The sequence below is a fragment of the Daphnia pulex genome, chromosome 12 (genome assembly GCF_021134715.1).
Source record: "Daphnia pulex isolate KAP4 chromosome 12, ASM2113471v1".
NCBI lineage: Eukaryota > Metazoa > Arthropoda > Branchiopoda > Diplostraca > Daphniidae > Daphnia > Daphnia pulex.
The window spans coordinates 2685943-2713033 of NC_060028.1; the positions used below are offsets into that span (position 1 = coordinate 2685943).

At 36.8% G+C, this 27091-nt stretch overlaps 2 protein-coding genes across 9 annotated transcripts; one reads left to right on the forward strand and one right to left on the reverse strand.

Moving 5' to 3' along the window:
- The first annotated feature begins 339 nt into the window (after positions 1 to 339).
- On the forward strand, positions 340 to 2750 carry LOC124209764 (cell cycle checkpoint protein RAD1-like). Of its 8 annotated transcripts, none has more exons than XM_046607929.1 (9): positions 340 to 466; positions 1003 to 1196; positions 1296 to 1394; positions 1455 to 1609; positions 1678 to 1805; positions 1862 to 1968; positions 2032 to 2096; positions 2162 to 2306; positions 2399 to 2750. In XM_046607929.1, exons 2-9 carry the CDS (start codon positions 1083 to 1085, stop codon positions 2432 to 2434), a joined length of 849 nt encoding a protein of 282 aa, XP_046463885.1. In that variant the 5' UTR covers positions 340 to 466; positions 1003 to 1082; the 3' UTR covers positions 2435 to 2750. The 8 variants fall into 8 exon arrangements, with proteins under 8 accessions (XP_046463885.1, XP_046463882.1, XP_046463884.1 ...); XM_046607928.1 differs by having other exon boundaries at positions 459 to 918; XM_046607930.1 differs by lacking the exon at positions 340 to 466 and adding an exon at positions 630 to 721.
- On the reverse strand, positions 2122 to 4644 carry LOC124209762 (polymerase delta-interacting protein 2-like). Its single transcript, XM_046607922.1, has 9 exons — positions 4452 to 4644; positions 4236 to 4350; positions 4113 to 4162; positions 3626 to 3734; positions 3365 to 3542; positions 3121 to 3284; positions 2935 to 3060; positions 2796 to 2875; positions 2122 to 2717 (listed from the first exon to the last, which is right to left on the reverse strand). Exons 1-9 carry the CDS (start codon positions 4544 to 4546, stop codon positions 2606 to 2608), a joined length of 1029 nt encoding a protein of 342 aa, XP_046463878.1. The 5' UTR covers positions 4547 to 4644; the 3' UTR covers positions 2122 to 2605.
- Positions 4645 to 27091: the final 22447 nt, after the last annotated feature.

Below are 27091 nucleotides of genomic sequence, written 5' to 3' on the forward strand. Positions count from 1 at the left end.
CAAGCGAGGCACCAGGCTACACGTGTCCCAGCGATGACGTCACCAAAATGGGCGTCACCGATTTTTGCCTTTAGGTTTTCTTGGGGGCGCCGAAGCTACTACTATTGCTGCTTGCCGAGTAGTCTACGTGCCGAATTACTGGGTTATAAATGCCGGTAAATCAAACAATCGAAACTCGATTGCACACATACTTAGCCACAAAAGAATTACACTTCACTTCACGGTTTAAGTCTCAGCACCGAAAAAGACGTTTGGGCTGTTTTTTGTCTTGTATCTGTTATCACGTTGCTCCTCGCACGTGAAAGAGAACTGCTCCCCTTCAACACCGCCAACTAAGGCGGTACCGAACTGAGTACACGCGTCGACCGCTACAACAACGATACTGGCGGCAAGTTTTCTCCCTCGCTCCGAACCATCAACAGCCATCAACTTGGTTCTTTTTTCATTCGTCCTTTACTGCTTTTATGTATTTTTATTTAAAATTTCATCTTTTCATGACTTTTACATTTAAATTCATTTCCCGCTGCCTTAATCAGTTGAAAACTATGTTTGGAAGCCAAAACATTTCTAGGTGGCGCAATGGTCGCATACGACCAATGGGCGTGCTCATTTTCGAATTCCCCATCTCTAAACTGTTGTTTTCTCGCGTTGTACAACGCCGCAATGTTTCTGACTTTCTGTTTAATAATAACAATATTTTCCTGTTTGAATCAATAAGCCGGTAGGCTTTTTCGTCGTCTCGAGATTAAAACTTGAAATTTTTACTTCCATTCCATTGCAGACAGTTTAGCACTTTTTAAATCCAACAAATTTGATTGTGCTGTATAGTTGATTGTGATAAACACAACCAGATTTTGAATTCAGTCAAAACTAGAATAATTCGTCTCGAATCATAGTTCTCTTGGATGTAACAGTTGGGTCGGTTCATTTTTTGTGCAGTACATTTTTCTGTAAAAAATCCTAGCCTTATTAACCAGAACATTTTTTCACTGATCATTTCAGGATGATCCTTTAGGAACCCTTTGCATAATTCTCAAAACTACTCCCACAACATTAAAGAGCAAACGAGTCCCACATTCACCATGCCAAATTTTCCATTTCAAAACACGTCTGGAGACCAAAGTCACATCTTGATGATACGTATGGATAATGCAAAAATTATCTCACATATCCTCAAATCCATAAATTTCAAAGAGGTAAATTCTTCAAGAATTGTAATACAGAGAAAACATGTTTTGTTAGCGATCAAAAGCTAATCCTATTACATCCTTCTTGTGATTTTGCTTTCCTTTCAGAATTCCGTATTTTGCTGTACTAGAGATGGATTAAAAGTCACAGTTGAAGACATGAAAAGTGTCCAGCTAAATGCCTTTATAGAGCCTGGAGTTTTTCAAGTAAAAAGAATTCACAAAAACAATAATTTTCACAAAATTTACTAACTCTTTGAAATTTAGAGTTATGTTATTAAAGAAGATGAGATTAAATTTCAGCTTAATTTAACTGTGCTTCTGGAATGTTTGAATGTATTTGGCTCTAACAACCTTCAAAGTGGCAGCACACCAGCCTTGAAACTCTACTATAACGGCCATGGGACTCCCGTTTCTATCTTGTATGTAAAACTACAAAGAATAATCGTTCTTTATACTTATTTCGAATTATAATTTTTTTTTTTGGCAGGCTGGAAGAATCAGGAGTTATCACTGACTGCAAGATACGTACAGTTCATTTTGATCCTGTCCTGGATTACGATTTTGGGTCGGCTAACGTCATCGGTCGTATCATTATGAGTTCGGAATGTCTTAAAGGTAATTAAGCGTTGAAAGAAGACAGAAATTTCCTAATATAATTATTGTTTTTATAGAGGTGTTTTGTGAGTTGGACTCGACTAGTGATACTGTTCAGTTTTCTTTGTCACCTGATTCGTCAAATTTTCGTATCACAACATTTGGTCATTCAGGAACTTATCATGTAAATCACGTTGTAAAGTTTTTAGTGAAGCGCGTTCTAATTCTAAACGTTTTGGGTTTCAAGGTCGATATTCCGAAAGAGAGCGATGTAATAGAAACTCTTCGTTGTACCTCGGCAGTGTCCTTTAAGTACGAAATAGATACACATACATAATAAGGCGTACACGATGTATTAGCTCAATTTCTGACTTTAGATACAAGCTCTCCTTGATGAAACCATCCATCAAACCCCTTGGAATAGCGCAAAAGGTTTCGCTACGAATCGACGATACGGGGCTCATATGTTTCCAATTCATGATCAAGGTAGAAGACAACCACAACTGTTACATCGATTTTTACGTAAGTTCATTTTTTTTTCCAAGTTCTATCCGTCAAATTACGTTTTACAACCGTCCTCTCCCTTATACACTCTAATAATTGATTTCTTATAGTGCCCTGCGGACGTCGACTTCGACGACGACGAATGAATGCCACGAGAACGAATTATTGACCGCATCACTAAAACGAAAAAAATGCCCTAGAATTATTCTAGAACGAAGATCTTTGAAAACCTTAGAAAAAACTAAAAAGCCAGCAGTTGTCTTTCATGTACAAAGTTTGTTGTTGTTCATATTTCATGATTATCATGAACGACTCCATTAAACCACGCCGGTTGGCAAGCTATTATCCTCGTTCTTGCTTTCCAATGAAAAGGGAGGGATGCGACAGTCAAAGGTGTGCCCATCTTCTCTCTCCATTCGAAACGTTCCCCTGTTCATAAAAAAAATAAATTATTTGAACTTGGCTGTTGTACTCTTTAATAAATAGTGAAAAATAACTTGAAATTACCACATATGCCCTGATGGTGCTTGTAGTGAAATATGGCTGCTATACTGGAACGCTGGTTGTTCGGGTGACAAGACCGGTTCCTTAAGAACGATTTAATGTTACATTCTAATTTTGAACGGTGGTTATTGACGTTAATTACCTGTCCAATTACTCCTCTTCCTCGAACCGTTTCTAGGGTACCCGAAAGACTGAAAATACGCCAGTGCCGTTCACGTAATTGTACAGACAGTTCTCCCAAGTTTTCGAGCCGGATACAGTAACGCCACTGCAAAAGTTAAAAATTACATTTGTAAAAAATTTGATTCACATTACCAATGGAACGAACCCAAAAGACAGTTGAATTTTGGGATTCTCGGCATCCCATGTAAAAAGGAGTAACGGTTACACGGATATTCTCTGTCGTTTCTTTGTGTACATCTGATAATTCCAGCCAAGGGTGATTTCTTTCTTGCCACGCTCGCAACGTCTCTCTTGCTTCAAACGGAGGATCTGCACTTTATATATCGATGATTCGTGTTAAAAAAATTCGATAGTAGATTCGCAATGTAGCTGGGCGGGAAAACATTAACCTTTATCGGGGTCAGGCATAAGAAATTTGTCAAAAAGCTCGTGACATAAGGGTTGGTGCTCAGTGGTTCGATACGGCAAGATATCTTCGTGAGCAGCATAGTCCAGACCAGGAATAGCATAAAGCGACTTGCTATTTTCTTGTTGACCTAAAAATGTGACCGCTTCTGTTTGTGCTCTCTTAATAAACAGAAATCTAGTTTTACTAAATGTGCTCCTGAAAACTGAAAAGGTCATCAGCTTAAGAAAAGTTAAATACTCACAATATGAGGACAGTCGCGGGAATCAATGAGCACCTGATAGTAAGTATGGTTTTTCCCTTTTACTTCTCTTCCAACTTGATTAGAGGTATTAACATCAGTATCAGGAGTTCTGTATTTTTTTTAAGTACAGGATTAGCAAGTATTTCATGAGAGATGATGTAAGCTATGTCTGCAAAAGCTTGTCCCTTGCACATATATTATGGAAAACAAAACTTTGTTTTTACAGTACTATTCTTAGATCTTTTTCAATGGCAATGGAAATGAAAATGTTACAGTAACAGAAATGCAATATGGAATTTAGAGTGGACATGTTGAATTAACATTTTACAAATCCTAAAGCTAGCAGAGTTTGAGATTCTCTGCTGTGTTGAGATATTGTTGGTGTAGCTGGAATTGATGAACTACCTCACATTCACATTGCTAAAGTATAGTCTTCCAAGAATAATGTGTTTACAATAAGATACCTTACAATATAAAGGGTACATACTTTGTAGTTTTCTTGTTTGCCAAAATATCTCGATCATACACTCTAGCTGACTGGATTGAAATAAACATTTAGAGTATTTAAAGAAATTATGATATCAAAATTAAGTTTGGAAACAATATTTACCCAGGGGAAAAGAATCACACCTCTGTAGCCAAAAACACGATGAAGGAAAAGTTGGCCAGCATCATATTTTCCTTGAATTTTAGGTATCTCCAATTTTCCAACTTCAACCAAAGATCTATTCCCGGCCAAAATATGTAATGAAAAATTTATTTATTATATTTTACGTTTCCTTTTACCGTTGGAAAAAGGTAACATTTTAAAATCATTTGTTTGCACCTGGTTGAGTACTCCAGCACAAATTTTTTGATTCGGGATGTTGAGGCGATGTCAAATTTTCGCCGACAGACAAATAACATAGTATTCAAAGCCATGAATAATTTTAATTTTGATGTTATTTTTACTATTATTGTTTTCTTACTTTTTGACTCGTTCGTGCCGAGTCGTCTTCTGCAGTGTGTTGTGTCAGTGTGCCCTTCTTCTCGTGACCGCTAGGTGTCGCACGCTAGAGCTGTGAGGAAGCAGCGGGCCGAGAGAGGGGCAGTCTAGTTTCGGCTTGCTTTGTAGAAGGATCTCGTTTCCGTTCTCGTCGAATACATTGTGTTAATTAACTAATTAACCACCCAGACTCTAACCTAACACAGTCCAAATAAAACGACACAGGGTTGTGACATCCTATAAACGATACTCGTTTTAAACGGTTTTAGACGGAAAAACGAGACGGGAAGACGGGAAGAATAATTTTAGACGGGAAAAATATTTTTTTTTTTTAAAGGGATATAGAACTTTATTTTGGGAAACTTACCCGAGGCACTGCAGTACTTTTTAAAGTCATCTTCCAAATTAAACTTTTTAGTGTTGCGCTTTGCTTTCCTGGCCAGACGACGTTTGCGGGAGAGACTTGGTCCTGCTGCTGGTTCTACTACTGGTTCCATTTTAGCCACCTGCTCCTCTCTCTCAGCGCCTTTCTCATGGTCTCCTTCAGCTTCAGCTTTTTCCTCAGGTACCCCTTTTGACTCATCACTAACTGATTCTTGTTCAGACTCTTCCTCTCCTTCATCGTCTCCTTTTTAGTTAAAAAACATATATATACTGACTACTATTAAGAATTCAAACCACGTAAACTTGTTTTACCATCTTCTGAACTTGGCCCGTTGCCAGTGAAAACAGCTTCCACAAAGAAGTTAAAGTATTGTTGTGGACTGTCATTACTTGGCTTGTCAGTAATTTCCGGCCCTAAAAAAGATTGGTCAGACGAGTAGACTCATTGATTATTGTAAATTTCCTTACTTGGCTCAAGACAAGTGATGCAGATTGTAGTCCATTTTGGGTTCATCTTGAGACACCTAAAAAGGATTTTTATATTATTTAAATTGCGTGGGTAAGTTTTTCTATTATTGAAAAACTTACTTGAAACATTCCCATTGTTCTTCAGTAGTAGATTGATCCATTTTAGTTTGAAAAATAAATTTTATTTTATTACGAATAGAATACGAATGGCGGAATGTTGCTAGAAGTAGCTAGTGGTATGCGTCGTGCGCGTAGTACGCGTCATGCGCACGCGTATTAATCCTGGGATGAATGATGAATGACAGGATGAATGATGAATGACAGGATGAATAATGAATGACAGGATGAATGATGAATGACAGAGATGAATGTTAAAAAAATTACGATAAGCAGGCAACACATTAGGGCTCAAATGAAAAGGGTGAAAAAGAATTTTTAATATTGATGGGGTGATTTGACATTTCGCGCCTTCCTCTGCTTCAATCTTATTCTGAGTCAGATGTTTCAGAATCTACAAAAAAGAATGTGAGATGAATTCATTTTTTTTCTTATAATTTAAATACCTGTCGAGCATTCTTCCTTAAATTTCTTAGACAGATTGTCTACATCCAGTTTCTGCTTCTTGCTTTTCTTGTTGTTAAGATACCTCTTCTTTCGTGCTCTTGCCTTCTCCTGTTTCTTGGTCATTTCCTGTGTCTCCTCATCAGTCTCCTCATCAGTCTCCTCTGTGTCGCTCTCCTGTTGACTTTCATTCCCAGAGTCTCTTTCACTCTGGCCAGAAAGGACGTCGCAGGTGGAATTGACGGAAACGACGCGCAAGGCCAGCATCGAGTCGAGCATCGAAATTCAATTGAATCCGGTGCAGAGCTCGTCGATTGTTGTGACGGAAATTCCGGCTTCCGGTTTGATGGATCGCCGCAGCAGCGGAGAGGACATCCTCATCGTCGATAGTGTCAATGTCGACCGTATCCATGGTGAATAGCCGCGTAGGTGGGGCAAATAATAAAAAGTCAACTTTGAATCACTCGAAAATCCTGCGAAAAATGAAATAAATTCAAAATTAATGTCACAAGTTCCATGAAACAGTCATCAGGCTCAGATTCATGATCAGAATGATCAGTTTGAGGAAGAAAGATTTCCGGCTCAATTTCTTCATCTAAATAAATATAAAAAAAAGTAAATTAATGTTAAAATCTTGGGTAAAATTTGTGTTATTACCTGAACATTCGGGACAGAATTCATTTAGAGGGTCACGGCTGAAATTAGGCATCCGGAAGTGCTAAAAATGCAAGGATTAGTGTTTTTTCTAACATTTATATTGTTTTAAATAATTACCCGCATCGCTCCACGTAAACCATGTTTTTAAATCAGGAAAGTTAACAAATGGACTTAGTTTCAGTGGTAATTGAAGGGAACTGTAGTGAAAATGGCGCGAAACTAAGTTTTTGCATTGTTTCATGAGGTGGGGTGTTTAGGGATTGAAAGGATGAAAAACGGTGTGTATAATTATTAGCGTCTGCTTTTCTGTTTAGCCAGCAGTCAGAAATTTTGTATGTTCTTCAAGACCTAACTTTATTATTCATCATTAAAATGTTAAGTTTTTTTATTCACAGGAAAAGAGATTGTTCAAGTGTCGGCGTGTTCTCAAGATTTGTCGGGATATCAACAAGAAGAAAGTGATCATCTTTAAAGCACCAGTAACAAATAAATTGTTTTGGTGCCTCAATGAGCAACCTGCCAGTATTAAACTAAAGGGAGTTGACAAAGAAGAGAACGTGGTTATGAGGATCATTGAAGAGGCAGGAAACAAGGGCATTTGGAATAAAGACATCCGCACCAAGTCTGGCTTGAATCCAACAGACCTCAAAAAGATACTCAATAAGTTAGATTAAACAAGTTAACACTATTCAAACCCTAAATTGTATTCAAAATGTAATTTAATTAAATCTTGTCAGATGATTTGCAAATACTTGAAAGGAATAAGTTAAAACAGCATTTTCAGTCCTAAACTCCTAAACTCCATTTTAACACCACACAAATCTGGAATTAAGAATCTAAAAAAGTAAACAAGGTCAAAACTAAATATAACAATTACAAATCTTTCATAATTGATAAACATGCTGGGAAAAAATAAAGAATAGAATTAAAATGAACTGCAATTCTCTAGAAAAGAGAACGCATTTGAACAAACGGACATAAAAATTTTTGTAAATAACTCGAAATAACTGCATCTCTGAAATCTCTGTATCACTCCGTCTCAGAGCGATATAATAACGTCTATAAATGTTGTTGAATGCGCATGTAGGGTTGTACCTACTATTACGCATTTCTGAAAGTAAGCGAGAATCGGCGAGAAAGAAACAATAAATTAGCTTCCGACCTCAATCTATACGGACAAAGCCAAACGGATTTCCCAGACTGACTCTTCACGTTTGAAATTACGTTTGAATTTAATTTTTCGATTTAACAAGAAAAAGGCTGATCCATAAAACGACTGGACAGTTGGACACAGAAGTTGGAATTAAAAGAACGGCATCCGCCAAGGAAAACCAAATTCAACGAAAAAACAAAATAAAGACACATTAAAATATAGGAAATACAATCGCAAAAATTTACTAAATCAACTTTATCTACCTAAAATGAAGGCAAACAATTCCCATTTTCCGACAAAGAAAATATTAACGAGGTAAAACCTAAAAATTCACCGTTTTTTTTAATATAAATTCCCCGTGTAAAAATGGTGCAATCAACGAGATAACTCGAACCTATACACCGACGGATCGTTTTAGCAACAAGCGGACGTTAACCAAGACAAGAAGAGGCAATTAAAAAAATAGTTATTCATAATAAAAAGAAAAAGGGCAAACGATAGAAAGTTTTCGTGTGTGTGAGCTGATTGACGCTCAACATCCGCAGTGTGTGAATCTCTTAATAATGTAATGGAAGCAATATTACAAAAAGCCGTTCTAACTTGGTTCTATTTTCTATCTATATGCTTTGTCAATTATCATGAATACCATGTCAAATCAAACGTTGCAATTTTACTTCTTCATGTATATGATTTCGTTTTCTATGTTTCCTCTTCTCTTCACGAATTTCCGTATAAACAAGACTCTGATCATTTGGTTGAAAAAAATTTTGTGAATTAGATTTTGCAATTTTGCTTAGTTAGACAGTCTTTACAAACTGACGCCTTTTACGTATCTATTGTCCCATAATCCATTTCGTAGGGAAGAGTGCAGTTTAATTTGCCTTTTCAGTTTTAACTCACACAAAGTCCATTCCTTCAGAATGATCTGTTCACTGAAATCTAAACGAGAAATAAAGGAATTACTAGTAGAAATTATGATGAATTGTTGTGTCCCCACATAAAAAATATATTTATATAAACTTTCTGAGCAACCAACCTAATGATAGGTTTGGCATTGAGCTGTTCTCCCCATTGATGATATACTGTTAAATATAGAAATATAGAAAATGTGAGCTATTGGTGTAGTTGTCAACATGTTTCTGTGATTCCACTAAAAAATGTCCCCAATAAAGGGCAATAAAATAGCAATTCCAATTTGGAAAGTGATGAAAAGGAAGCTTGGAAGTTTTTACAGGGGAAATTATTAATGAATATCGAACTTAAGTAAGACAATCATGTTCTAGAATTCCAAGCCATAACATTATGTATAAAAATAAAGAAACTATAAAGGCATTAGAATCAGAAAAGAAACTTACAATTTTTATCGCATTGGATTTATTCCATAAAAATACAAAATAAAGTCATGACAACAAGAAATTCCGATATGGTGCAAGAAAAAAAAATGCAATGCTAGTGACTCTTACCTACAATCAAAGTGACCTTTTTCCTATTTTCGTTTAAAAAGAAAAATATAAATATTATTTTATAGGAATGTGAATTTTTATGAGAATGTGGTCGATTTTCTTCGTGCTTAACCTTGAGAGGATTATTCCTTATCATCTGAAAAAAGAATGGAATTTAGTGTTTTTATAATGTTAAGAAAATTTTGAGTTACTTGCTCGAGTTGTAATAGAAATAACTCGTCGGTAAGGTCTTCGACATCATTCATTTTTTGCTTTTTAGCAGAGCCTTTTTGTTTTTGAATAGAAATGTCCTTCTTTTGGAATGGCTGGGTCCAGCCTTTGGTTCTTCCTCTTCTTGTTTTTTTTCATCCTCTTCGTCTTCTTTCTCAGCTATTTCTTTTGCTATATTTTCTTTCTTCACTTCCTCTATGACCTCCTTTTTTCCCCTTTTGAAAATTTTGTTAAACAATATGTAAAAAAATGTAAACATAAAATTAACTCGCCTTTACATCCTTCATTTTCAACACCAATGTAAAAAACTACTTCTGTATATTAAGGTACTTGCTACATAAAAAACCAATACCTAACCAGAATACGAAAATTATTTCGGTAAATCCTTATTCTCACAACATTGGCAAGCAGATAAAGAACAACCATTTTCATGTGGTTCAGAAAAATTTTACCAAAAATCAAAATTTAGCCAAAAAGATGAGAAATTGCGAAAAACTAAATGTAGTGGTATTTGGAAAAATAGTAAACTTTCTCATTTCAAGGAATAGAATACCAAAGAGAATAAAGCGGAAAACGCAATACACAGATCTGTCATTTATCTCTCAGAAATGATCATAGTCTACGAAGGTAAACTAGGACAGCCCACGATGGCCGTAAAAATAAAGCTAAGAGCACAGAGGATAATGAGAAAGCTGAAACTGAAAGGATGAATAGTATTTATGTGTTTCTCCTCATCCTCATGGTTAAAGTGTTATTGCAATTTCATATTTATTGAGAATGAGTGTAACAATTTAATTAATTTCAATTGGGTTGCTAATATGAACAATTTGAAAACGAAGAATGGCAGATTGAAGGCGCATCTTGGCGCATGAATTAAATTCTTCTTTTTCTTCGGGTAGATTAAAAAATTCAAGCCAAATTATTTTTAGCTGAAGTTAATTTTAGGTGAAGTAAATAATTTACGCAAAAATGTAACTGATAAAGTTTTTTTTTGTTCCTCTCACAATGTTTTCCCCTTTTGTTGAGACGAAGAAGGTCTTCAAGGTTTTTTTTACTTCAGTGGATACTACTACGAATAATTCAATTATTGGTACACAAATTGTTTTATCACGCAATACAGAAAATAGCTGGTAATTGTCGTCAACGTTTTGTCTGATATTTTAACTTATAATGACGATGATAGTTCATCTAGGTCAATTGATGATGAAAAAATTTGTGAAGTATTTGTCAATGCCTTTACAATTTTCATTCCTGAAGTGCATCCTATCTAAGTTGCTTATTGTAAATTGGTTTCTCAGTATTCATTTCGGATTTATTAAGACATTTTTAAGTAAGCAGAGTCTCATTCGGATTGCTTTGACATCATTTAAGAAGTGAATCAGACAAGATTTATCATGGAGGATTTAAAGAAATGCAAATATGAAATACTTCTCATGGCTTTGCAATATTTAGTCATCCAGGGTTCAATGCAAGGTTGTTAGCTGATAAGGTTTATAACGAATAACGATTTTTAGCTGATAAGCTCAACAGAAACGAATTATCAGTCGGGAATGCCGTTAATTTGATCTAGAAATTAATTCTTCTACCGGAAACAATCCAAATTCATTCAATTTCTGGCTATGAACGAAATGAGAAGAATTGCAGCACAATTTAATGAAAAAGCTAACTTTCCTGGGGTGATCTGATGATGTGAGTTTAGGTGATGTGAATAGATGCCAATTTGAAATTCATGTAAATCCAAGAATAAATAACCGATATCACAAAAAATTTCATAGCTTCAATCTCATGGCTATTGTTCTTCCAGACAGAACATTTTCATACATATTTACTGGTTTTTCAGGCAGCAGTCATGACTCGTACGTATTTTGAACATAATCTTTAAATCAACAGCTGAATAATCAACAATTTTTTAACTACAATATCGCTATTTGATTGGAGATTCAGCTTTTCCACTGAAATCTTGGTTTCTAGTACCCCTTTAAAAGATGATTACTGTGCTAACTCGATCTCAATAAAATTTTCAATCAGATGTTTTTGGCGTCTCGAATTAATGTAGAAATGGTAAAATGACTTCTGGGATTTAAACATCGTTTTAGTCGATGCCAATATATCCGTGCTACCATAGAAAAGGCAGTACATATCGCTGTTACTTGCTGTGCAATAAACAATGTATGCATAAAAACGGAGAACGTCATAATCTGCACGAAAATGCTTCCCTCCACTGTGATGTGAACCCACCATATACAGGATTGAACCACAACAATAAAGAAAGGACACTTAATTTCAATAATAAATTTCCCATGACGACAAGTAATCACCCCATCGGGACTTGCACAAAAAAAGAATATTCCTTTGAAAAACGAAACGAAACCACAATCGGAATATTTAAACTTTTTCTTTCATCATTAAGGTTCTTCAGAAATGCCACTCTTGCAATTCCTTCGTTTTCTATTCCCATTTTCGGGGTGGTGACAGCAAAGAGGATTTCTTATCAAATTGCTTCTATTAAGGAATTTAAATTTCAAGATAATCAGTTTGTAGCATCAAATTAAAAATGAACTAAGTACACAATAAATTACCAGGTTACAATTACCTGATGCAGCGGGATAGCAGATATTCTTGATCAAGGAAACAATGATTTTGTGAAGAAACTATAACAAAAGAGTAGGATAAAATTCCTTGACAATATATTTAATAAATACAACATTTAATGGAAATAAAAATAAACATACCACGTTGAACTCGGGTTTAAATCTGTGATTTTTTGCATGGGGACTACTGGCTATGATAATAATTGAATCGGATCTTGCCACTTCATTGATTAAGACATTTTCAAAGCAACACAGGAGAGATCAAGCGTTACGAAGATATTTGCCCAATGCTCTCGACTGAAATGAAAGCTTCGATATTCTGCAATTAAGTATAAATGAGAAGCGAACGCAAAAAGTTTCCTTTCAATTTTCTGTGATAAACAAAAGAAAACGCGAACACAAAATGTTTCCTTCCAGAAGTTTCACTGCAATCCACTATAAATGAGAAAAGAACACAAAAATTTTTCTTTCAACCTTTTGCAATAAACAAAAACAAAAGAACGCAAAACGTTTCCTTTCAAACTTCGGCAATAACTAAAAAAAACGAACGCAAAATGTTTTCTTCCATACGTTTTAACTTCCACTAATTTAGCCAAATCGTAGGCAATACGAAAACCTCTTAAGAGTTCAAGGATTACGCTATTCATTTTCTGATAAATGACAAAACGTTTGAAACAAATCCAATTCCAGCCTACCTTTCATATCTTGAATGAATTCTAAAAATTAAGATCAATCCAACAGTCTTAAATGATATCTCCGTCATTATTTTTGCGCATATTTGTTTATTGTGTTTGTACGTGTTTTTTGTAGCTCTCAGTTCAAATACAGAATTATAAGTGTTGAATTATTTTGTGCATACTGTTTATCGGTTTATAATTGGGTTACCTTTACTTTTATTCGTGAATATGAAGATGTGAATATGAAGATTCCAAATAAAACAAAAGATAAGTGAGACAAGCTATAAACGGTATATGGAAGCTTAAATTCAAATTCTCCGCTCCGTGTGTGGTTGACGCTTATTGGTCGTTAAGTTTCCTGTTAATTTACCTTTAAAAACTTAAAATAAATGTGATTTATAAGCATACCCGCTTGCGCAAGTGAACAAGCATCACGAAAACTATAAAATATTTTGGGAAATATCAATCTGAATGGGCATACGAACGATCCAAAGTTTCTGTTTTTTGAAATCCCTCAGAAACTTCTAAGTTAAACTAAAGCTAAAATAAAACTCCAAAAATGTTGAAATTTATGGCAATGGAACGAACTCGCAAACACAATAAACAAAAATGCGCAAAATTAATGAGCAATCACCTTGGATAGAGGAGCTAGACGTTTAAGAAACCTAATTCCCCTTCCAGACGACTATCTGTTCTTGTGTTTGATCCTCAAACAATGATCGTGACGTTACCGGCTTTAGTTAAGTAACGAATATACAAACTCTTCTGAATCATTGCTATGAAGTACAATATTTATTAAGTAAGGACATAATGGTGCTGGTCAAATGTTTTATTACCAGCTTTTGAAGTTTTGTCTATCCAAGCACATTTTTCTTCTGTGCAACTTATGTTTGTCCTCACTTCATGAGCCGATATCACTCCATGCAGTAGGGTTGCGAATTGTTTTCACATTTCACCTAGGCTGTAATACAATTTTACTTTTAATTAGACTAATGATCTTTTTAAAATAACAAATCAGTTTCATGAAATATTACCCTGCTGGACATGTGCAATGAGCAAATTGATCCATGCCGTCCTTAGCACAGGCAACCCAACCGTTGTACTAAATTTTTGTGATCCTGCAACCTGATATATAAATAAAATATAAAATGTGATTTACATTATATTAAGAAATAGTCTCATAACCTTAGCTTTCAGCACGACCGTGTTTCTTAGCAGCTCTAACCTACTAAAATTCATAAAACAATGGTTGTCCAGATTCTTCTCCATGGCTGCAATAACTTTTTTTAACTGTCAATGCTACTGTTGGAACAATCGTAATGACATCATGTCATGTTTTCCAAAGATTATCGTCAATTCAATTGGGATCATCAATTTTTCAATGACAACAGCTCTAATAACCGACACTTTGCTATCGGTTCAAGATTGAAAGTTCAGGAAATTGTAAACTATAAACCATTAGAAAAAAATTTCACTTTCCTTCGTTTCCCACCGAAACGGCTAATCAAGCCAATGCTTTTTGTCCTTTGTGTTTTTGAACTTAAGATCGTCGATCAACATCTTTAAAACGTTCAACAGACAGAGGCGACACGTGTAAGAATTAAGGTCATATTGGTCATCCAGGATGAACAGCACAGGATGCAAAATAAGCAAAAGCTTTCGTTAAACGAAAACCAATGACCAGATTTCCTAGGATTAAATGTAATAAGCTGTAAAAAAACCTTTTCAGTAGTGGACAGAGACTTCGACGAAAGAAGAAAAAACGTTTTTGAAAATGTATTTATGATTTTATGACTTTTATCATGGGAATAATCATCAACAATTCTGGAGAAGAATTAGGGAAACATGACTACGGGGAAAAATCTTCAAATTTGAAAGGGGAATCCGAGAGAGTGACTTAGGAGGACTACAAAGTTGAGGAAGGTTAAGAGGAGGATAATGAAGGTGATGATAACAGTGAGGAAAGTGAAGGCACTCAGCATGAGGAACAGAAACCTAACAGAAAACAGCTTAGGAGAAAAGCATGGAAGGAGAAATGGTTATGGATAACCAACGAAAGAATAAAATAAAATTTGGCACTCAATCAGATGAGTTGCCAGAAGAGTTGGCTTTAAAATGTAACTAAATAGAAACAAAGTAGTTGTCCCCCCAATAAATTTATTTTGTAGATAATTGTTCGGGAAGTGAATCTGTCAATTACAAGAGAGTGTGAGGAATCCTTTACAGAAATGGATGCCAAATAAAAAAAAGAAATTTGTGGAAACCTAAACTATCATCCGTGTTGTGAAACTTAAACTATCATCTGTGTTGTGAAATTGAAGAAGAGGACAAAAAAGATGGTCAGGATAAAGATCTTTAGGAAGAAGTGGTGAAAAATCCTCGTATTTTGAAGTGCGCCAGAACGCTATTTCAATCAAGACCTGGCGCAAATTTTCATGGACCATTTTATTTTGAATTTCAAGTGGAAATAAAATTTTCAGTTCAAACAGTTCAAAAAAGCAATTGACTATTTGTGGTAACTTGTTGTGAAATTTAGGTAGTGAAAAGGTAGTGACAAGGTAAAATCAGCAGACAACTGCCTTATATTTTTTTGGTACCTTCTTGGGAAAATGAGGCAGTGAAAACGTAGTGATCAGGTAATGACACTCAGCAGTGAAAAGGATGGTAGCGAGATGTTGGGCAAATAGCGTTATGGTCGCGACCCAGCCAACGATGTGCCAGCTGGGCTTTTATTCCTCTATCGTCATTATTCCCGTAAGTTCCTGCGTCTTCTTGATCATTTGTGTCTTCTTTCCTTGCGTCTTGCATGCTTCTGTCATCCTTACCTTCTTTACCTTAATTTTCTACATGAGCGACTTCAGTTTCTACCAACACTGGATTTCTGGAAGTTATGTTCGAATTAAAAAAAACTGATGTATGTAAATCATCCTGCGGGAAAGGAAGTCTCTCTGTGAGTCTCTTAGAGCCCATTTTAAAAATTCCAGGATTGGACTGTCCCCTACTCCAGCTATTCATCTTTACTCTTTGGTTTGACCCCTGCGAACCCGTGGTCACCTTTTCTTCATCCATCCTTATTCTTCCCTTCAGCTCTTGTGTCCTCTTGACCACTTTTTTCTTCTAATTTTTGGTATAATGATCCCCCTTTTTTGTTCTAACCTCATCCTGATTTCCATATTCAGCAACTTCAGCTACTATTTACACATCATTTTTGGAAAGTCAAGTAAGAATTAACAACAGGAACTAAAATATAGTCTTACGATCGTCTGCTTGTTCATCGGAACTGCTATTTGTATAATCTGAGACTACTGGAGTAGGAAGTACCTGAAAGAAAGGGCTAAAGGGTGGTAAATTGACTCCTTATCAAAATATTAAGGATTATCTTGAAAAAGTATCTAAAACAAATTTATATATTACGGTAGCTGGTACATAAGATGCACATGGTCAACAAGGGATTGCATATAAAACAGGCATCTAATATAAGTTGGTAATTATTGTTAATAATAAAAAAAACCAAAACATAATTGAAAAGGATTTGACTTACACGTAACAATATTACCAAAGGTATATTCGTTTTCATCTTTCATACTGGCTATTTTCTATATCAAAATAGTACAAAAGAACGAAATCGTATTGTTGGTTGACCATTGTTGGCTGCCCTAGTTTTTAAATGTATCTGCCAGTGCTCTGAGAAATTTTGAATATATTGATTTCAAAAGCGTCTTTACGTCATGGTTACATTTAACTGTTTTGAAATTTGTATTTCTATATTTAAAAAACTGATTCATAATTGTCGAAATGGGGAAACTTAGGAAAGCAGAACGTCACCTTCTTGGATCGACCAAGGACGAGAAAATAATCCAAGTAGAATTATCTGAATCATCCTCCTTCTCAACGATATCACCATGGGTTCAAGGACCTTTGCGAAGGTCCAGGGAGTGTACGACAGGGAAAAAAATAATGAGGTTTGAAAACAACCCATCCCACATGAACTAAAGAAATTTCCTATCTTCCGAATGGAATTGTAAGGTAGCTATAAGAACCCTGCTTGGCGTCTCTTTTTGTCAATGCTGTCGTGTAAGTGGCAGATTCAGATCCAGATATCCAGCATTTAATGCCACGTGAGCTGTGAGCTGCTTCTTCTCTTTCCGTGCCTACCGGATGCGGAAGTTGACGACTGTCTTCCCGGGCGTGGCAGCCTTTAGCTTCTGGCGTGTTCTTGCCTCATTAATGACGTTTGAATAATTGGTGCGATGTCTTCTGTACACCCTGTGAACGCGTATCTCACTTTGTCGCAGTCGCCGGCACTACACACGAATGGCGTGAAGAGATTTTCCATTTGAGGAATGTAGAATTCCAAAAGATTTTATTTAAAAAAGGGAATAGTCGACAAATGACGATGAAACTTTTTAATGGGCCCACCATACTTGATCAGCGAGGAAGCATCAATCCTAAACGACACGCCACCCGCTTTCAACCGTGAGATTAGTGCTTTAATTGCCAAAATCAGCATGAGCTGTTCCACACATGAAGAATCACTAATTTCCTCAACAAGAAAATCTCTTGGATTCAACCGAAGTTGGCCGCTATGGAGCCAATACCCAGATTCTATTCAATTCTGATCAACAATTCGTCCTAAGGCTAAAAATGTCGCCTCTCAATTGTATCCTAAGCCAGTGAAAGTTTTTACTATATTCTGTTAAATAACCTAGTTTAATTGGAATCACTTTTACATACAGAGCAATTCCTGAGGCAAAAGATGTTTCCGCTCCTGTATTTGACATAAAAAAGTGAAAATAATAAAATATCTTGTGATCTAGTTCAAAATACAAATTTTGGTATACTGCAGATATCAACAAATTTCTTATTTTTTAAATTTAAGTGCTAAAAAAAACATCTTTCATAAAAAAATCTTTCATAGTTGGAAATCAAAATTTTGGTATACTGCAGTTATCAACTCAAAACTATTTTTTGTTATGTGGTAAAAGAACAATAAATAATCAGGAACGATTTAATTTGTACACTAGTTCTCTAAGCAGAGGTAATCTTATAACTCTTTTTTACGAAATTTGTACTTACTCCTTCTGAATTTTAGGGGATCCCATTTTCTTAGGATCGTACTCGTTCGTAACTTAAAATGATCGATTGAAATAGACAGAAACACGAAGTATTTTACTTAGCCAAACAAATTGTTTGTTATTGTTGTCATAAAACGGCAAAGTAAACAATAATACATAGTATGTATGAGGATATATGAGGACATATGAGGATGCTAGAGATGCGTGTTTGCGTGAATATATTTCATTTCTCTTCCGAGAAAAAATTATGACTTGGTATGTTTTTATTTATTTTATTTTTTTATTTTGATTTTAGTTAATTGTTAGTTAATTCCCCCCCTCCCCATCTTTTTTTTTATTTAGTAATTTTTTTCCTGGATGGAATTTTGATGCTTACCAAAATTCCGTCCAAAAGGCACTACTTCCAGGGGGTGGGGTATACCCCACGTAGTCCAGCCAACCCTGGATGACAAGATCAAAAATGATGGTTGTAATAAGACGGAGATCCGTTTTAAACAAAGAAATGATTTTTGATTCATCCTGCTGGTGTTTATTGGAGAAATAAGTAAGTCTAAAATGTCTTTGTGCGTTTTTTATTTATTTTTTAATAATTTATTTCTTTTTTATTCTAAAGAATTCAAGGTAACATCCGTTGATCATATAAAAGAAAAGGCGGTAACCGATGCGTACATGAGGATGTATAAGCTCCTGTTCCAATCTGGAAAAGTTCCAGCTTTCATATTTCACAAAAACAGAGAAATTCCAGGAAAAACCTTCAACTTTGGGAATTCCTCGAATTGCGCAAAATCAACAACAGATACATTTTGTAATTAAATCCTTCGAACCTACTAAACGAACCTAAAAAAAACTTCTTATCATTATTCAGTGGACACCGAAAACACGGTACAAGCTGCCATTGCAACTATTCGCCAGCAATCGATCGAATTGCTTGGACGGCAGGATATTAAGGGGTGCTGGGCACTACTTGACCAGCTCTTTCCAAGGAACTTCTTCCACAGACTCAAAATTACGGCTCCGTACTCAGGAGGTAAAGGCAAACCCCGTTACAACCCAAAGAGGCTACAACACAAACCATTCACGCCAAGGCACACTCCGTGCAAATCCGACCATCTTACTACGGAAGACAAGGAGAAACTTTCCGAACTCGAGGAAGAGCAGCGCTTCCAAGACTTCCTGGCAAGAGAAGCAGCAGCAAAGGCATCTGCAGCCCGAGACCAGAAAGAAGCCTTTTACGAGCTGTCCAATTTGGCGAGAGAACAAAAAGAGATTGACCGGAAAAAATTAGAACTGGCCCATAAATACAACGAATCATTCGGGGTTAATACGGCAGCCAGCACCATCGCGGTGAATACCATCCTCATTACACCACCGATAACTCCAGCCAAAAGATCTGATCATCTCCGTCAACTGTTCGGGATAAAACCACCCAACACAGCCCAGGAGGAGGCGGTACAGAAAGAGAAAGAGGCCGAAGATAAATTGCTAGAAGATACAAACTCTATGGAAATTGTTGAAAACTGATCAAATACAAATCATTTGCATTCTATATTCTTTGTAAAAAAAATGGCTAAAGGGAGTAAAAGGAACAAAAGAGCATCGCTAGAAGCCACAAAATCCCCGCCTGGCACAAGGGCGCAAAGCCAGAAAAAATCCCGGACTAATACACCAGTTGAGGAAGAGACAGAAAGGGAACTAGTTGATGCCATAGTAACTAGTGCTATTCCTAACCTAGAAGAAACTATCGGGAACACGGAAGTAGAAACATTAGAATCTGCGGCAGAAAGCAGTGACGAGGACAAAGATGACATAGAAGCCTCGGTGGAAGAAACCATAGCAATACTAAAAAAAAAAAGTTACAAACTACATGCGATATTCAATTAATCACAAGACAGAATATCAGGAAAACAGACAGAAACTTTAGAAGACTACGGGAGGATGGCATAGTCATGGGCCAATTCATCGACACATTAATAACAAAACTGAATCAGCAAAAACACGAGATCAGAGAGTTAAAACAGGTAACATCAAACGATAGCTGTGAAACAGACTCAGCCGAGGCTGCAGAAAGGGAGGCAATAAAAGAAGCAAGCATGAGAGAGTTCCATGAACTAGCTAAGGACATTGAAAGCGAGTACGCTAACTTTCAAGACGCAGAAACACAAGATAAGTCAATCCCACTGGCAAGAGCCGAAACAATTTATTCTATCATGTCACAATCCCATGACGAGATACGGAAAACGGCAGCTTTAAATGATAGGAGAGATATAAGAATTATCAAAGCTAACGCAAACGAAACATTGACAAAAATGAAAATCAGTCAATCGAACTCAGGGAAGCAATCGGGCACAGCAAAACCCAAACTGGGATTACCAGAATTTGATGGAGACGCGCTAAGATATTTTGGCTGGGTAAAGCAATGGAAAACGTATGACCAAGATCCGTCCCTATCAGAAACAGAGAAAGCTAGATTGCTAATACAGTGTCTTAAAAGTCGTGCAAACGAAGCAATTCTGCCATTTTCCGACGAAAGCTATTCTAATCTAAAAAAAAGGTTAGAAGAGAGGTACGGCAGTAAACCCAAGGCAATCGCCCTAAGAAGAGGTGAATTAAGGAAAATCAGCGGTACGCCAATACCAGCGCAATACAGCGCGGAATCTAGATAAAAGTTGAAAAGTTGCCTCTAAAATGAAAAATGCGTACATTTTGCAGCCCGTGAAGTACTTAAAAACTGAACTTTAATAGCCCCAACAAAGTGCTTCATTCTTAAACACAAGATTAACTTAATGAAAAAAACTTGTTATTCAGTGTGTTTGGTCTCTTCTGTTTCTTCGTACGAACAAAGGCGGAATTTTTACTGTGGGCATCGATTATCTCAATGTATATGAGACATACAAAAAGTCAAAAAGGCATTCTATATATAGATCTTTGAGCTCTTTACTCGACCATTCGCAAAATTCAACTGGGAAGTGTTGAAGTTGGCAGACGTAATATACAGAATTTTGCAGCTTCTTGTCATAGCAGCTGCAATTTCATTTTGTCAGCCCCCCAGAGGGTGTGTTGATTACTAAAACTGAAATTGACGATTGGGGGGTCTATAAAAACATGAATGACTTACAGACAAAATAGGTCCCGCCTTCAATCCCGACCCTAAATATATAAAAAACAAAAAAGTTTATATTTCTACCGCTAGGTGATTTAGGGAACGATGAATACACTTCAGGCCAGTGGTCTGAAAAAGCCCAACCTTTCGTGCCATCATAAGCGCTAGTTGTATGCTTATAAAACACACCGCGCCACCACCACTCTATCGATTCAGGCCTTCAGTCCATGACTCCATGCTTCAGTCGCGTGGTCGCACAGCATCGTTGCGGACGCACTGTCAATTTTTTCAAAGTTTTCGTGGGAATTATAAGTTCAATACTATCTTTCTCCAATGCAAAACAATAAAAAAAATGGAATTTGGGAAAAAGAAGAACTATGCAGAGTTTTCTTGCACGAACATATTCTTCATCTTCCTTATCTTCCTCAGAAGATGAGGAGACTGACTCAATGGAATCAGAACTTGTCTCTGCGTAATCATAGTCACCTAGATCATCATTTGAATCTCTTTCTTCTTGTGAATCCACGTCTTCCTCCTCTGCATCATTCTGGGCTTCTCTATAAGCTTTGTGTTCTTTTACAGGGCCATAGTCTTGAATAAAAAAAATAACAGTTAATATTCATAGGATGTGGAGTGGAGTGGATGTGATATGTGGAGTTTTCTTGCACGAACAAATATTGGAGGGATGCAAATAAATTGGTTTACAAACAACTAGAAAGGGGGGGGGGCGCAGTTTATAGCTTAACTAATTGTTGATAATCAATTTCGTCGTCGCTGTCAAAGTCGCTGTCGGAATTTATCTGGGTTGGGTGCTCATAAGGCATCAGGGGTAACTAATTTTCTTTTTCCCTTCAGAGAGTTACTTCTTTTCACTTACTTCTTCTTTTTTTACCACGCTATTTTAGTTTAGTGCCAATATGCCAAAGAGGGGTAATATAGCTCGGTATTAAGCTAGGTAATAAGCCTTAAGCTAGGTATTATAGCTCGGTTTACCTAGCTTAAGTTTAGTAGGCAGAGAACGGAACAATAACTATGTTAGAGACCTTTATAGCTGTACCTAGCTTAAGTTTAGTAGTTTGGCATATTCGCACTCAGCGAGTAAAAGCTACATTAAAAAATTGGTCATTCATTTCAAGATTTTATTCAGCGCATTCTAGCATATAGCAAGCAAATTTAAGACAGTTAACATATCAGTCTGTATCTGAAATTTAAAAAAAAAACTTGTTAAAGTTTTTTTTTTATTAAAGGGATATAGAACTTTGGGGAACTTTTTTTTCTATTTTGGGAAACTTACCCGAGGCACTGCAGTACTTTTTAAACTCATCTTCCAAATTGAACTTTTTAGGGTTACGCTTGGCTTTCCTGGCGAGACGACGTTTTCGGGAGAGACTTGGTCATGCTGCTGGTTCTGCTACTGGTTCTTCTATTTTAGCCACCTGCTCCTCTCCTTCAGCGCCTTTCTCATGGTCTCCTTCAGCTTTTTCCTCAGGTACCCCTTTTGTCTCATCAACTTTTGTCTCATCACTACCTGATTCGTGTTCAGATTCCTCCTCTTCTTCATCGTCTCCTTTTTAGTTACAAATAATATATGGACTGACTACTATTAAAAATTCAAACCACGTAAACTTGTTTTACCATCTTCTGAACTTGGCACGTTGCCAGTGAATGCAGCTTCCACAAAGAACTTGAAGTATTGTTGTGGGCTGTCATTACTTTTGTCATTAGTTTCCGGTCCTAAAAAAAATTGGTCAGACGAGTAGACTCATTGATATATTGTAAAATTCTATACTTTGCTCAAGACAAGTGATGCAAAATTGAGTCCATTTCGGGTTCATTTTGAGACACCTAAAAAGGATTTTTGTATCAAAATTGCTTGGGTAAGTTTTTCTAGCATTGAAAAACTTACTTAAAACATTCCCATTGTTCTTCAGTAGATTGATCCATTTTAAACAGTATAATCCGGTTTGACAAAGAAATTTAGTGTATGGAAAGAATACGAATGGTGCTAGAAGTAGCTAGTGCATGACGCGCGGTACGCGTCGCAACCACAGTTTCAGTACTCAACCCCATTGTAGGAGAAGCCGCAACATGCATTGGTGGAATACATTCTCAATCTTCTACTTTCTTTTTGACACTTCTAATAGCAGACTTGCCTTCATCAGATATGATGATATATCGTCATTTTCACTACTTTTAACTCGACGGTTTCTCGAGAAATGCAGAAATGGATCTTAAAATGGATCCCGCGTTTTTTCCTCAACCGCTGACAATCACCAAGCAAAAGGCAGCATGATCACGGCTTCGTCGAAAAACAAAATAGTCACAAAAAACTCTTCATTCTTCAAGCCATACAACTGCGCTGATCCAGTAACTCTAGAAAGTGATGCTCATCGAGCCCTAATCCCGCCTGCTCTCCAAATTCCACATCACCAGCCGCCACCAGATGCGGACAGCGTTTCATTGGATGAACATGATGTGCAACAACCCACACCACCAGACGGAGATAATTTTCACGGTTGGCCGGAAGCCGAGGTGCAAAACCTAGAACCACACGAGAACGAGCCTTTTGATGCAGATAACTTTCCTCCTATCACATCCGATGAAGAAGAAGATGAACCGCAGAACCCTGGGGCTCCGGAGCGTCGGGGATCGCGGCCAAGAAGACGCCCAGACCCTCTTCACTATGTGGGGAAGGGAATCCAGGGCAAGAAACAAGAAAACAACTAACGTGCTTAATCAAATGTATTCCTCAAATATGTAGCCCAACACCCTACTACACCACACGTTACACACTATGAAATGGCAGACCGGTTTCGTACCGCAAAAACCCCGTAATTCAGATATTCAAAACAAATTGTAAATCTCACTTCATGTATTGTATACTCTGTGTCTCTATCTAAAGTAGGGAGAAATGCAGTATCCAGCAATATGACAACGTCGTGGCCCTAGCGGCTAGCGAACGGCAGTTGGAATAGAGCTATCCCAGAATAAACAAGTTCGTTATCTTCAGTCATCGTTATTCTAGTGTTATTCCTCTACAATCAGATCTGAGCTGGGACATTACAGACCTGGAAAAAAAGAACACCGAGCTTGAAGAGAGGTTGCGTGATGTCCAACTTCCTGAATCTTCCAGTCCCGATACCGATGTTGAAATCATTCATTTAAAAATGAAGCTTAAGAAAATGCAAAATGATTATGAAACTTCTTGCCAGAAGTATTGTGATCTCAATATCGAATATGATGCAATGAAAACCCAACAAGAAAAAGACCGTAAACAGGTAGGCAATATACAGTATTGACGACCACGAATGGAATCGTCAGTCAATATCACGTTTTTAAACTTGCTGGCTGCATCCATAGTTAATACCTGAAAATATTAAAAAGAGTTCAACATTACAATTACACTACAAGTGAAGGAATTGTGAAAACGTTTACTTACCAAAATTTCGAGAAGTTGAATACAGCAAAGGCAATAGTTAACTGTCCGGGGGCTTCAATTTCTTTCGTCTCTGAGCTTAAAAAAATGGCCGATTTCTATTCCAAAGAAAAATCACGTATTTGCAATGTCTTCGTTGCTGCGATAGATGTTGGGTGTCGTCAACGTGGGCAGTTCCGGAAATCGCCGGTTTTTAGCTATCGCGTTGTTGGCCCACTGCGTGTGAGGCATTCCAATTCATTTTTTGTTGTTTCGGAAATAGACTTTAGTTTCCTTTTCTTTGGAAGAGTCTGACCGCCGTTGGAGGAAACAGTGGTACTCGAGGCTGTTCCACCATCAGTTACTTCTTCCTTCAACAATTTTGTTTCCCCGTTTAGGGTTAACACCGACCGCTTTTGATTGTTCTGCCGAATCATCGATCGACAAATTCCGAAATTTGTCAAACAGCAGATTCTTCGAAATTGGAAGACCCATCAAATAGTCTGAATTGCGGTTGGCGCGTAACGCTGTAAAGTGGGGGGGGGGGGGGGGAGGGGGGGGAATTACATTTCACAAATAAAACCAAATAGAAAATAAATGAATAACCCCATTCCTTTTTTTTCCTTCCCCGTTAAAAATAAATTTGAAAATATACTTACATGGTTTCACAAAGTCCGTCAAACCACACGGAATAGGAATCTCTTTACCCAGCGGAAATACGTAAAAAGAGTTGAATTTCGAAGATAGATTGCGATGTTGGTCGTCAGCAGCAGCATGATGCCAAAACGCAGAAATTTCATTTAAATAGTCGTATAGATATCTATAGACAGGTAGTTCTGTAGCGGTATCGGGAGTGATTTGAAAAACGTAGAAGCTTTCGCCAATCGAGTAGGGGCATGACTTCAAGTAGGCGTCCACACTTTCGGGTGCCACAACGTCAACGATTGGTAAAAAAGTTGTCATTTCCAAGAGAGCGAGACCTTCAGAGGAGTAGTCCTAAAAAAATAGGGAAAACAAATAAATCTTATGGTGTTGTTGAAGCATATTGGAAAACTTACGGTTACGCAGTCCAAGCCGACCTTAAAGTTCATATCTCGTAGAAGCAGTGTTCCATTCCAAAAATTTCTTTTCGGATTTGAAAAAGTAATCCCAGATTTCAGCCTCTTTTTAAGACTACGACCTACCTATTTACGGTGGGTGCTCTGGAAAGGTAAAAGATACGTTTTACATTTTTTGTTAAAAAAACGTACTTCGCTGTGATGTGGTCTGTGCTCTTCACCTCCTCTACCGCCTCTTTTTCCATGATATGGTTTAGCGACATGAGCAATTAACTTTCGCCACTGTCTATTGGACTGGTTTTCTCTAACGGCTTCACTGCCTACCTGCTTTTAACCTTTTGTTGCTATTACATCCGGAAGCTGTATGTTGTAGGTACGGTCATTTCATCACAATTCCATAGGTCACATATATAAACTTTTCTTCACTTTAAAATTCATCCTTACAAAAGCAGAAGAGGATTTTATGCAGGGATATATACGAATCATGGAGCCTTTTACAGTAGAACTAGACGTGCTACAAAACAAGGGAAAATGTTGGATGGGTTATCCCTACGATAAAGTTATTAAATGAAGAAATGGTAAAATTTTCCAAGGATCCAACCATCATGCATTATATGCTTCTCGTATCAGCAATTCTTAGCGGGTTGAACGCAAGATATCCAAGCTGAACTAAGGAACATCACTTGATAATTCCTTTAGTTTCCACCCCCATGTTCAAAATTATTTGGGCGGAGGAAAATAATAAAACTGAGTGTAGCAATAAGTTACTTCAGGGAGCTGTCCGTCAATTAAAGGTGACTAGGGTGGAGTTAGTGTTTTTCGTCTTTTGTTTAGTTTCACTTTAATTCTTTCACTAAGAACATTTTTTTTTGCAGAGTTAATTCTGCATCTAAAACTAATCTAGTATCACCCAACAACAAAAAGTGGTTTTCTAGACGAATATATTAAACAGGCATCGATACGAATCGATGAAGTAAAAAAATGATTTCATTGATATGACGGGATGGATATCACACGTTAGGATTTCCTAAAATCATTAGAAATATACATAACTGAATGATTGATGAATTCTTTATTTCTATAGAGTGTGGTTCAAGGTTGCCTTCTTCGATGGTTCTTTATCCCATGTTGGAAGTAGTAATTTGTTCCTATTATGGAGTTAAGCGATTTACCAGTACGCACAAAATGATGTTTGGTTGTTGACCATCAAACGTTTTGGTGGTGACACTAACCTAAATTTTTCGTAGATTTAAATTACTTGGTCTATGAACATCAAACCTTGTTTTACTGCATGCTATGGCAACACTATTTTTTCCATTTGCTCATCTCATGTAAGAGATATTGGCTCAGGAAGACTTCAGGAATATGATCATCATATTCCTTCACTATTTTGCTAACGAGTGCTGTTAAGAAAACCAGGAAAATTTGTTAATTACATAATACTTGATTGAAATATCCTCAATGTAGGCTACCCTTTTCCGTATTGGTTCTACCGCCTCTCAAAAGTCAGAAGTCTTAATTTTTAGTCAGGAACAGTTCACGAATTTTAAAATTAAGTATTTGGTTTCTTACATTCTTATACTAACTTTCATCAATTACATTGATTAATTTCTAATGAGAGGAAAAAGCAAGCTTGAATTTTCAAATTTTTTTGATCGAAAAACCGATC